Raw genomic sequence first — 12,685 nt, 5'->3', positions numbered from 1 at the left:
AGAAGTCAACTCTAGGGTCTAAGGGTCAAAAACCCAAGTCCAAGGACAAGAAAGGTTTGGGTCACAAACCTAAGTCCCAAGTGGTCAAGCCCACTTATCATAATGTTCCATTCGATTATGGAACAAAACCTAGGGCTAGGAAGACCACCACCAAGGTCACAAGGGGAGTCACCCCTAGAGTTGATCTTGATGAGTCCCAAATGACCAAGGCTTTAAAGCCTAAGAGGGTCATTAGGAGGGTTGCTAGGGAAGTCATCCCTAGTGAATATTTAGTGAACCCAATGAGCTCAAATAGGTATTGGGTTCCTAGGAGCGTGATTTCATCACGCTAGATGAGTTAGGGTGTGCCAACCTTACTTGAATAGGTAGTTAACCTAATCATGGCAAAAGGTGGCACTTTAGGAATTTTCAAGGTGTGAACAAGCCTTGAAAATGAACTTAACAATTATTCCTAAGGTGATGTGCCAACTACATTTGAGGAGTTCTCTTAAGTCAATCTAATTGGCACATAGTGATCTAAACATCTTTGATATATGATTTTAGATCTATTACACTTAGGAATATAGAACCTATGGCAAAATGATCAAAATTATCAAAAATGGCAACTAAGGCTAGAATTAGGTATTTCCTATACCTTTACATGTTACTTGCCATATTTTGTTTGCCATATGCCATGTCATGACATCATACTTAATTTATCATCATTTGATATGTCATGATAAAGCTTAGGTTCTTTATATGTCATGCTTTAGTTAAGTTTCATACTTTATGCCATGATATCATGACATTGGCACATGTTTTCATTTATGATATTATTTCATGTCATGTCATCATCTCTTGCAGTAATAATCAATGAAATTGATTTAAGGATAGAAACACAATTTGATATTGAGATCAAATTGGTGTTTAGAAAATGCATGAGAACTTAGCCTAAGATGACCTAAACCCATATCTCACATCAAAATTGACTTGGATGTGTTTGATACACTTTAGATGTGTGTGAGATATTAGGATCATGAGTTAGGATCAAGGTGCATAGTTCTTGTACCTAGATGAGCCTAATTCAAGAAATGGGGGATCATAGGGAAAGCTTATGTACAAGTCATGTACATGTAGCCCTAAGATTGTGGTCCTAAATTCAAATGGTTTTAAAAACATTTTAAAATTGATTTGAAAAACCTTGATGAAGCTTTCCTAGTGATAGCATTCATCATTGAACATTGTGATACAAAGTTGAGTTAAACTTGAACTATTTCAAAGTTTTTGAACTTTGTATCAAGATTGAAAAATGGAAGTTATTTTCATAGAAAACTATTTTTCCATGATAGTATATGTTATGAGGAATGTATCCTCAAAATTTCACAATTTTTCGAATTTTCTGGAATTTTCTAGGAGTTTCTGAATTTCGGGAAGGAAATTCAAAATCACTTATCAGAGTCTGGATCGGTCTGGGGACCGATCCAGGTAAGTCCTGATCGGTCTGTGGACCGATCCAGTGAAGCATGGATCGGTCTGCAGACCGATCCAGTAAGAACCAGAGAGCTTGGTGCGATCTGGTGAAGGCCTGATCGGTCTGGGGACCGATCCATGGGGTTTCTGATCGGTCTGGGGACCGATCAGAGCGTGCCAGTTTCTGATTTTCAGCTGTTGTCTGAAATTTCAGTTATGGAAATGGTGTTTTTTGATTTCTAAAGGTTTGGAACTCACAAAGACATTGTTGGTGCAATGGTCAAGGGGGAGTTGACCTTTAGGGGGAGTTTTACCTAATTGTCAAGGGGGAGTTGACTTTTAGGGGGAGTTTTTACTCCTTAAGACTTTTGAGGATTAGTGATATGGGATTATCACTAAGTTGATTGTTGAGTTTAGTATCAAGGGGGAAATTAAGAGTTTCAATGAAAGGTATGGGACTTTCATTAGGAAGAAACTCTTGACCTTGATACCCTCCTTTTTCTTTTTGATGTGTGTCAAAAAGGGGAGAGTGTTCATTGGAGAATTATTGGAGAACCCAAGTTAGGTTATCGGGTTAACCTAAGCTAGGGAAAGAATGTCAAGGAATGTTCAAGGAAGAACATTGGAATTCTTTTTGATGTGTGTCAAAAAGGGGGAGAATTATTGGAGAACCCAAGTTAGGTTATCGGGTTAACCTAAGGGGAGAATGTCCAGAGAATGTTCAAGGAAAGAACATTGGACATTGGAAGATGGTTGGAAAACCTAAGTTAGGTTATCGGGTTAACCTAACTTGATTATGGGTTTTGTCAAACATCAAAAAGGGGGAGATTGTTGGTGCAACCTTAGGTCAAGGTTGACCTGGTTGACCTGACTCGAGTTGACCTGACTCGAGTTGTATTTTAATGTTTGACTTAGGAAGATTGTTGGTGCAACCTTAGGTCAAGGTTGACCTAGTTGAGTTGTATTTTGATGTTTGACACTCGTGGAAGAGTTGTATTCTTGATATGGGACAAGAATAGATGTTTGGGAGATTATTGGTGCAACCGTAGGTCAAGGTTGACCTGGTTGACCTGATTCAGGAAAAAGTCCAAGTATGGAGACTTGGCAACGGAAAAGTCCAAGCGGGGAGCTTGGCACTGGAAAAGTCCAAGTATGGAGACTTGGCACTGGAAAAGTCCAAGCAGGGAGCTTGGCACGCGAAAAGTCCAAGTATGGAGACTTGGCATGGGAAAAGTCCAAGTATGGAGACTTGGCACTGGAAAAGTCCAAGTATGGAGACTTGGCACGGAAAAGTCCTAACTGGGATGTTAGGCAGTGTGGAAAGTCCTGGTGAGTGAAGCTAGGCAGTGGGAAAGTCCTAACTGGGATGTTAGGCAGTTGGAAAGTCCTGGTGAGTGAAGCCAGGCAGCGAGAAAGTCCTAACTGGGATGTTAGGCAGTTGGAAAGTCCTGGTGAGTGAAGCCAGGCAGTAGGAAAGTCCTAACTGGGATGTTAGGCAGTGTGGAAAGTCCTGGTCAGTGAAGCCAGGCAGTGGAAAAGTCCTAACTGGGATGTTAGGCAATGGGAAAGTCCTAACTGGGATGTTAGGCAGTTGGAAAGTCCTGGTGAGTGAAGCCAGGCAGCGAGAAAGTCCTAACTGGGATGTTAGGCGGTGGAGAGTCCCGGTAAGTGAAGCCGGCAGGAAAATCCGGATGGATCAAGGGTGATCGGACATCCGGTGTGGAGAAGTTCAAGTGGGTCAAAAGGATTGACCGGACACTTAGCGGGAGTGCTAGCAGTCAAGGGAGTGACCGGATGCTAGGCGTGATGTACCAACAGGTCAAGGTTGACCCGATGTTGGTGTGGAAGCCTTAGGTTTAGGGTCGAAGTTTGATCGGGCCGCAGACCGATCCAATGATATGGCTCATCCGACGGTCCGGTGACCGATCGCTGACCGATCGATGCTATCGATGGTTATCCGATCGGTCCGAGACCGATCGGCGAGATCGCGGTAAACCAGCGTAGAAGAGAGTTCGATCGGACGACCGATCGAAGGTTCTCGATCGGCCCGTGGACCGATCGAGAGGTTTCGATCGGTCCATGGACCGATCAGGACTGAAGCCAAGGCTTCTTCCCGATCGGTCCGCATCGATCAGATGTTGCTGATCGGTCCACGCATCGATCAGGTTCTAGCCGCTGCGACGCAACGGCTAGTTTTCTTGGTTTCTTCTTCGCAGTATAAGGAGACGAGGGCCTTCTGCAAAAACTCCTTCCTTTTCCTCCTTAGAACTTCTGTTCTGCTGCTGAAGTTTAAGCTTCGACTGAGCTTTGTTGAGCTCACTTCCGAAGCCCCGCGTGAGCTTCTTTCGGCTGAGTTGCTTGTTGGCATTCGTCCGTGAAGTTGTTGCTTCCAGGACTTCAGTCGACGACAAGAAGGCAAGCTTGTATTGTTACATTCATTGTATTTACTTCTTGTATTCTCTTGTACTCTTAGCTTGCTGTTGCAAGTGATTGTGGCGAGGTTTCTCCACCCACAAGGAGTTGATATTAGCCGGTTCTCCGGGGACTCATCCACCGACGGATTGATAGGGCTCGTCCACCTTACGGACACGCCGAGGAGTAGGAGTATCATCTCCGAACCTCGTACATCGCTGTGTTAAGGTTTGATATTCTTCCTTTCGTTTCTAGTTTATTTTTCCGCTGCGCTAACGAATTGTAGGAAGAAACGAGTGATTTGGGGCGGCTATTCACACCCCCCTCTCTAGCCGTACGAAGAGATCCTAACAATAGTGACGCTCAAGAATCCCAATATTAAGTGAGTGCAAGAGACTCACCTTTATAAAAAATAATTTAATATATCATACTTGATCTCAGTCAAAATAATAATAATAATAATAAGAAAAATATGTTTTTTAACATCGCCGTCGGTCCAAGGCATTTATAGAAGTTTCTCTGTTCGCAGTATTATCAATCTAAAACGTGGAACTAAAAAGACTCTAAATTTTTAATTGATTAATAAGAAAAATTTTAAATAATACGTTACAAATCTCGAACTCTAGATTCCTTATTAATTAATAAGAAAAATTTTCAATAATACACTACAACAAACTCCAGGTTCCAGATTGATTAATGAGAAAATTTTTTAATAATACGTCAAAGCTAAATCTAGAACTCTAGATTTCTTATTGATTAATAATAATACTTATACATATGTGAAAAATACTAATAAATTTTAGAATTATTTTCGATTAAAATAAAAAAAAAAGATATTAATATAATTTCATTTTAAGCTTCATCAAAATTAATTAATATATATATATATATATATATATATAATAAATAAAAATGGGATTGATTTTAATAAAAAGGCAACTTGTTTTTTTATTTTTACCTAATATTATTATGTACAGTGCGATTGATAAAAATATCCTCTAATCATTGCAACTGATTGGTAAAAATATATCTGTTTACTGTCTAATGTCTAATTCACCACATTGCTCCTGCATTCCCGCTCCGCCCTAGGAAAATCACCTTCCACCGCACAGCACAACGTAAACAGGGAGGTAGTGCATCGTTATATTAGGAGCTTCTTCTTGCATTTCGTTTATTCAAACTTAGCTATCATTTTGCAACGATGGACTCAGTTTCACAATCTTTTCCTCAAGCTGCAGTGGCCGTGGACAAGGATAAGAGCAGCCAAGGAGCCTTGAAATGGGCCCTCGATAATGTCGCAGTCAGGGGCCAAACCCTCATCCTCATTCACGTCAACACTCATGCCGTTTCACGTAAGCTGTTTGTCTTATTGCTTCATTCCACAACTTCTCTAGAAACTAAAAACAGAGTAAGATCTAATGCCAAAATTCAACATAATTAATGCAGCGGATAGCATACGCAGGGAAATACTTACTCCTTTTCGATGTTTCTGCACCAGAAAAGATGTGAGTCACTAACTTCATATATTCCTCTAAATGCATGAACAGAAAAAGAATTTGCAATTAATCATCTCTGCTGATCAACAGATCAAAGTCATGGATATGATCTTGGAGGGCACTGACGTAGCTAAGGGCGTAGTGGAGTTCATCTCTCAGTCGGGGATCAACAAACTAGTCGTCGGAGCATCGAGAGGAGGCTTTGTGAGGTATCTTAACATTCTTCTAAAGCACTGCACGAACGAAGTTTCTCACTGTCTGCATACTACTACCAGATCATTCAGAAACTTGGACATCAGCGTCAACATTTACAAAACCGTGCCTGATTTCTGCACTGCTTATGTGATAAGCAAAGGCAAGCTCTCCTCTGTTAAAAATGCGATCCGACCAGCTCCGGCCGTTTCGCCTTTGAGAATCCAGCTCCAGAAACAAGCCAACGCAGATCAACCAAGTCAACAGGAGAAGAAAGGTACGATGATCGACTTAACTTGTCATTTGGCTCGATTAGTTTCACGAACAACTGAAGGAGGCATACATTTGTCAGGTGATGCTGCAGCTGCGACTCTCAAACTGAGTAAAGAAACAGAATCAATCAGGTAATTAAGATAAACAACATGACAGACGTGTAGGTATCTGTTCGTCCTCTCATCTCGCCTCTCTATTTCAATGCCTTCGAACAGGTCACCGTTGACGAGAGGGGCCTATACATATAAGTCTGATGTAGATTTGACGTCGGGCAGTGACATATCGTTTGTAAGCAGTGGGAGGAGGAGCACTGATCAGGTCTTCCCTCCGAGGATCTATTGCCTGCCTGACAACGACCTTGCTCACAGCTTCGAGTCTCGATCGACTATCGCCTCGCAAGTCTGTGGGTGTTCATTCCGCTATGAACGGGTACTCTTTTTCTCAGGAGAGCTTTGCATCTGACGCATCGGTACGTGAATACAGTTAGCAAAAGAAATCTAGAAAGCACAAAAAGTTTTGTGCATGATCGCTCGAATGCATGCCTTGGAACTTGCAGGAATATCAAGAAGCAGAGATAAATAGACTGAAACTGGAACTCAAGCAGACAATGGATATGTACAACGCAGCTTGCAAGGAAGCGCTTCTGTCTAAACAGAAGGCAAAGGAGCTCCATCACTCGAAGATGGAGGGGAAACAGAGACTCGAAATCGCCCGACTCGCGGAAGAAGCCGCCTTGGTTCTGGTAGAGAAGGAGAAAGCGAAGTGCAAGGCAGCATTGGAAGCAGCCGAAGCAGCCCAAAGAAAGGCGGAACTGGAAGCGCATAAAAGGAGAGAAGTGGAGATAAAGGCCATGAAACAATCCGTCGACAAGAATCCCTCGAATTCGTTTGTGCAAACGGACGCGAGGTACAGGAGATACAAGATCGAGGAGATCGAGGAAGCCACAGAGTACTTTGCGGCGGACAAAAAGGTTGGAGAAGGAGGGTACGGTCCCGTCTACAAATGCTATCTCGATCACACGCCTGTTGCCGTCAAGGTACTGCGACCGGATGCGGCCCAGGGGAGGTCTCAGTTTCAGCACGAGGTTGAGATTCTAAGTTGCATCCGGCACCCAAACATGGTCCTCCTCCTCGGTGCTTGCCCGGAGTACGGTTGCCTGGTGTACGAGTACATGGCGAATGGGAGCTTAGAGGATCGCTTATTCCGGCGGGGGAACACGCCGCCCATTCCCTGGCAATATCGGTTCCGCATCGCCGCAGAGATCGCCACGTGCCTTCTCTTCCTCCACCAAACGAAGCCGGAGCCTCTGGTTCACAGGGACTTGAAGCCTGCAAACATCCTGCTCGATCAGAACTACACCAGCAAGATAAGCGACGTCGGCCTGGCCCGCCTTCTCCCGCCCTCCGTGGCAGACCAAGTCACTCAGTACCGCATGACGACGGCGGCCGGGACGTTTTGCTACATCGACCCGGAGTACCAGCAGACGGGCATGCTCGGCACCAGGTCTGACATTTACTCCTTTGGAATCCTGCTGCTGCAACTGATCACTGCGAAGCCTCCCATGGGGCTGACCCATCAAGTGGACCGCTCGATCGAGACGGGAACGTTTCGACAGGTGTTGGATCCCTCCATCCAAAATTGGCCGATCGATGAAGCTTTACGGTTCGCCAAGTTAGCACTCAACTGCGCAGAGCTGAGAAGGAAAGACCGGCCGGACCTAGGAACAGTCGTATTGCCGGAGCTCAATTGGCTGAGAGCTTTTGGGGAAGAAAACACGCAGCAATTCGCAGTGGACAACAACGTCGGCACCTCATCGTCACACGATCGAGTTTCTGTGCTGGTAAGGCGTTCAGTTCCCTACACTTGAGCTGCATGTCACTAGATTGAGCTTCCATGACGTTCTCTTTTGTTTCCTCCAATCATTCAGGATATCAGGAGTGGCCCTTTGCATCAGCAATCAGGATATCAGAGCTCGAGCCAATTTAGCGAATCGTCGATCAACTGAAGATCGTCGAGCACATCATTGGAATATTTCAATATATCGTTGAACAAAATGCAAATATTGCCTCTCCATGCACACTCAGCAATCAGTTAGATGTCAAAAATTAAGTTGTGAAGATTGTAATATGTGCACAGTTCTAAATCTATGTTGGATCATTTTCACTGTTTGGCAATGTATAGCTGTAATTGTTGATAATTCTAAATGCATGAATTAAAATAAATTAATATGATAAAGATTTACAGTGATCTTCCATAGATCTACAATAGATGATGGCAAGATTTGTTGCCGGAAAAACGATCATAGGATCGGAAAGCTCTTCGTAATTCCACGAACCAAATCTCACCCTCATATGTTCTCTTTCTCTCTTTCTTATCTTTTTTCTTACGTTGCCAAATGATCCTTAGACGCACCCTTTATAAAGAGAAATAACTCAGGAGTATAATGGACTTTTCCATTAAGAGTAGTGGAGAAAATGGACATGTTTCCATGTTCTCATTTCCTACATCTCCCACTCGTCCAAGGTAAGTCACTAAGACTAGTTCATTCAGTTAAGTCACAGACTAGTAAGTCACAAACACTAAATAAGTCACATAGACTATTTGAGACTTTAGTCACATAGACCATATTAGAACATTCAATCCATACTCAGAGAAAATGGTTCGTGTAACAGCAAAGAGAAAATGGTTCGTGTAACAGCAAACACACTGAGCGATAGTTGCTAAGAAGATTGTTACACCTTACATAGCCGCTCTCTGAGCAATCAATACTAACAAAGTTGTTACACTTTACTTATCCGCTCATATAAATTAGAGACACACTCTACATGGCACATAGCCTCTTTCCTGGTGGCCCATAGCCTTTATCCAGGATCCATCCAATCTCCTAGTGGCACATGACCATTATCTTGGAGATATCCATGTCTTGCTATTTACCCAGATTAAATAATTTTTATTTACATCAATATGAACTTCTCTAATTCCTTATTATGACCATTATGTCAAGAGCATATTTCATATCCAATATTCACATTCATTTCTATACATAACAGAAATGGGTCGACCAGTGAATAACATCAAATGATGTAAATATATTTAATCTTCCTTTTTAGTTAGAATCTATTCATACTAATCAGTCGCTTTCCCAGTTATGTTCCATAGATCGAATCATACATAGTCATATGATACATGCTAAAGTAGCAGACACTGATTAGAACTTCGAGTAAACAGCTAAACAGTCACTAATGAAAAACAGAGATTAACTTATAATCTCAAAGGTCTCACATAGTAGAGAAACAAGGATCCATTCTCCAACTACCTTTATTGTCACAATAGCGCATGTGGTATGAATCATATATTACGATGTTATTCTCTTTACTAAAAAGAGTGCATGTTGTGTTCAAATTTAACATCGTATAGATTTTAATCTAGACATACTTAATGTCTAATCCTGAATTCAACATATGAATTCTAATATGGCCTTCAATAGGTTCAGTAAATGGTGGGTTCATTTACTTCGACCATTATTAACATATAAATGATTTCATCTTGACACAATTATCAAGGCGACCTCAACTTATGGATATGTATCTAATTTCAGCTACATAAGTTGTTCCATAAGTAACGGTCTTACTCCTATTTGTACTTAACAAATAGAGATGATTGCCCATGTGAGTGGACCAATCTCTACCTGCCAACATGTTCACTGAGATCTTATAAGAATGTAACAAATACAACATATACACTGAATAGATTATGACAAATGACAAAAACAAATCACAAAGTTTGATTGTTATTTCAATATTATTACATTCTACGAAGTCCCAAAGACTTTACATGTTCTTTAAATGACTCTTTAGTCATTGGTTTAGTAAAAGGATCTGTAAGCATAGCACGTGTAAGGATATACTCAAGAATTACTTTTCTTTTAGCCACAATATCCCTCACAAAATTATATTTAATTTCTATATGCTTGTCTTTGCTGTGATATTTAGGATCTTTGGAAAAAGCTATTGCAGTTTAACTGTCACAGTAGACAGTTATTGGACTCCCATTATCCTCAGCAATTTTCAGATGCTTCAGGAACCTTATCAACCAGACTACTTCTTGCACAGCCGCTGAACATGCCACATATTCAGCTTCCATAGTCGACAAAGCTATACAAGCTTGTTTCTTGCTATTCCAAGAGATGGCGCTACCATTCAGCAAGAATGCATAGTCTGATGTGGATTTTCTATCATCCAAGTCCCCAGCCCAATCTGCATCCGAATAACCTTTCAGACTAATATCTTGTAACGCCTGCCCTCCCACATCTTAAGGAGGGACAGAGTTACTTACTTAAATACGTGCATACATATATAATCGTGGCAGCGGAAACAGTTATTTAATTTTTTTTCTACACTAATCATCATGCTTATCATACTGAACATGTAGACTTACTAGTATTCATGCATACAACTTAATTAATACCAACTACTTGTAACATATAACATGATATCATAAGCATACTAGCATGAAACATGAAGAACATAAGTGCATAACTATCCATACTAGTTAAAGTACTATTAAAGCATAAAGATAACACATGGTTCATATGCAAACTTAGAACTTAAAAACATAAAGCATTTTCTTCCACCGTTGCCACACACACTCTTGCCCTTCCTGCTGCTCCTCTTAGTTTAGCCATTCCTTTCCTTTTTCTGCAGTACAAGGAAACATAAAATCTATAAGCCCATAGGTTTAGTAAGTCCCTTTCCTACTCATAAAATCTATACTTAATCTTAGCTAAAAGTGTGCCAGACCCATGCAATAGTGACGCTCAAGAATCCCAATATTAAGTGAGTGCAAGAGACTCACCTTTATAAAAAATAATTTAATATATCATACTTGATCTTAGTCAAAAATAATAATAATAATAATAATAAGAAAAATATGTTTTTAACATCGCCGTCGGTCCAAGGCATTTATAGAAGTTTCTCTGTTCGCAGTATTATCAATCTAAAACGTGGAACTAAAAAGACTCTAAATTTTTAATTGATTAATAAGAAAAATTTTAAATAATACGTTACAAGTCTCGAACTCTAGATTCCTTATTAATTAATAAGAAAAATTTTCAATAATACACTACAACAAACTCCAGGTTCCTGATTGATTAATGAGAAAATTTTTTAATAATACGTCAAAGATAAATCTAGAACTCTACATAATAATAATACTTATACATACGTGAAAATTACTAATAAATTTTAGAATTATTTTCGATTAAAATAAAAAAAAAGAAATTAACATAATTTCATTTTAAGCTTCAATTATAATAAATAAAAATGGGATTGATTTTAATAAAAAAACCAACGTGTTTTTTTATTTTTGCCTAATATTTAGGGGTGTAAACGAGTCAAGCCGCTCGTGAGCTATTCGGGTCTCGGCTCAAATAAAAGCTCGTTCGAGTTCGTTCGATTAAGTTAACGAGCCGAGCTCGAGCCTGATTTCGAACTCGAAAATATTATCGAGCCGAGCTCGAGCTTGACAATATTTGGTTCGTGAGCTCGTGAACATGTTCGTTTATAGGCTCGCGAACGTGTTCGTAAAGAGGCTCGCGAACGTGTTTGTTAAGAAGCTCATTTAAATATTATCTTCCAAACTCTAAAAAAAATTATAAATATAAAATTTAAATAATGGCTGAGATTGGAATCCTCTTATCAATCCAATGGATGAGATTCTTTCAATCCAAACTTAAAAATGAAATTATAAAGATAAATTTAAATAATGGCTGAGATTGGAATCCTCTTATCAATCTAATGGATGAGATTCTTTCAAAATCGAACTAATTGAATATGGCCATATGGGAAATAAAATCGTTCTATGTTTTACTAAATTGCCAAACCCTAGCCTCCCTCCTCCATTCGTCACCTGATCACCTCGCCGACACCAACGCCAAGTCGCCAACGACGCCACCTTTAGAAGATCGGCAGTCTCTCAAGAAACTCTCGTCGCCTCGTTGTCATCTCGTCGACTTTGTCGTCTCAACGTCTCCTCAAACCCGTGCTGGCTCATCATCCCCATCGCTTGTAGAGAAATTTTCCCGAGAGACCAACAGTCTGGCAGTGACAGTCCTATTCCTAATCTCTATTTCGCAACTCGCAAGCTTCTGTTTGAGGTAGATTTTTTTTCTTATTTGCTTAGATTTCGCTTCCCTTTTCTACTTTGTAGTTTGCGTGGCTTTTCTAAAATGTTTGCTTGTAGAGTTTTATGTTTGACCAAATGATATTTTTTTTGTTCAGATCCAATTTTTGTTGGTATTTTTTTTATTTGACTCTGAATTGAAACTGTGAGTCCTTATTGACATTTTTTGTATTTAAATTTGAAAGTGAAATTGTTGGTATTTTAAAGGTGAACTGTGATGTTTGATTTTTCTTCATCCAGGATTTTGTATTCATATAAATCACTAATCATTATCTCCTTTTAGTCACTCTCGGATTGTAATCTTTTTAAACCTTAGTTTTTATTTTTATTTTTCCTTTTGTCGATCCCATTTTTTACAGTAGCCAACTAGCCATAGAATATTGTTATGATTTTCTTAGCTAAAAAATAGAAGGAACAATCAAATGTCAACTCCGCACTTGTCAACTCAAGATTCAGCCGCAAATCCTAGTTTGGGAGAAATTCAACCTTCACAAAATAATACCAATGATGCAATTCAAAGTATAGATGTGCAACAACCCGAGACCATTGAAGTAGAGGATGAAAGTCCATATACTTCAAAGAAAAGGAAACGGACATCCAAAGCATGGGCTGATTTTAAAGAGGTTACTCTTCCGGATGGGACAACAAAGGTAGAATATATTCATTGTAAACATCGGCTCACA

At 40.1% G+C, this 12,685-nt stretch overlaps 1 protein-coding gene across 1 annotated transcript; it reads left to right on the top strand.

Annotated features, from left to right (window-relative positions):
• Nucleotides 1–5,062: 5,062 nt before the first annotated feature.
• LOC122037429 (U-box domain-containing protein 35-like) lies at nucleotides 5,063–7,827 on the top strand. Its single transcript, XM_042596902.1, has 8 exons — nucleotides 5,063–5,213; nucleotides 5,308–5,366; nucleotides 5,448–5,566; nucleotides 5,633–5,826; nucleotides 5,902–5,953; nucleotides 6,038–6,281; nucleotides 6,349–7,662; nucleotides 7,750–7,827. Exons 1-8 carry the CDS (start codon nucleotides 5,063–5,065, stop codon nucleotides 7,825–7,827), a joined length of 2,211 nt encoding a protein of 736 aa, XP_042452836.1.
• The last annotated feature ends 4,858 nt before the right edge of the window (nucleotides 7,828–12,685 follow it).

The sequence above is a fragment of the Zingiber officinale genome, unplaced genomic scaffold (genome assembly GCF_018446385.1).
Source record: "Zingiber officinale cultivar Zhangliang unplaced genomic scaffold, Zo_v1.1 ctg40, whole genome shotgun sequence".
NCBI classification, from domain to species: domain Eukaryota; kingdom Viridiplantae; phylum Streptophyta; class Magnoliopsida; order Zingiberales; family Zingiberaceae; genus Zingiber; species Zingiber officinale.
The sequence above is the reverse complement of the archived record's forward strand: the minus strand, read 5'-3'. Positions and strand labels throughout refer to the sequence as shown.

Coding starts and splice junctions, on each gene's coding strand:
- LOC122037429 (XM_042596902.1), top strand. CDS start 5,063: ATGGACTCAGTTTCACAATCTTTTCCTCAAGCTGCAGTGGCCGTGGAC. Junction 5,954..6,037: donor AAAGAAACAGAATCAATCAG/GTAATTAAGATA, acceptor GCCTTCGAACAG/GTCACCGTTGACGAGAGGGG. Junction 7,663..7,749: donor ACGATCGAGTTTCTGTGCTG/GTAAGGCGTTCA, acceptor CCAATCATTCAG/GATATCAGGAGTGGCCCTTT.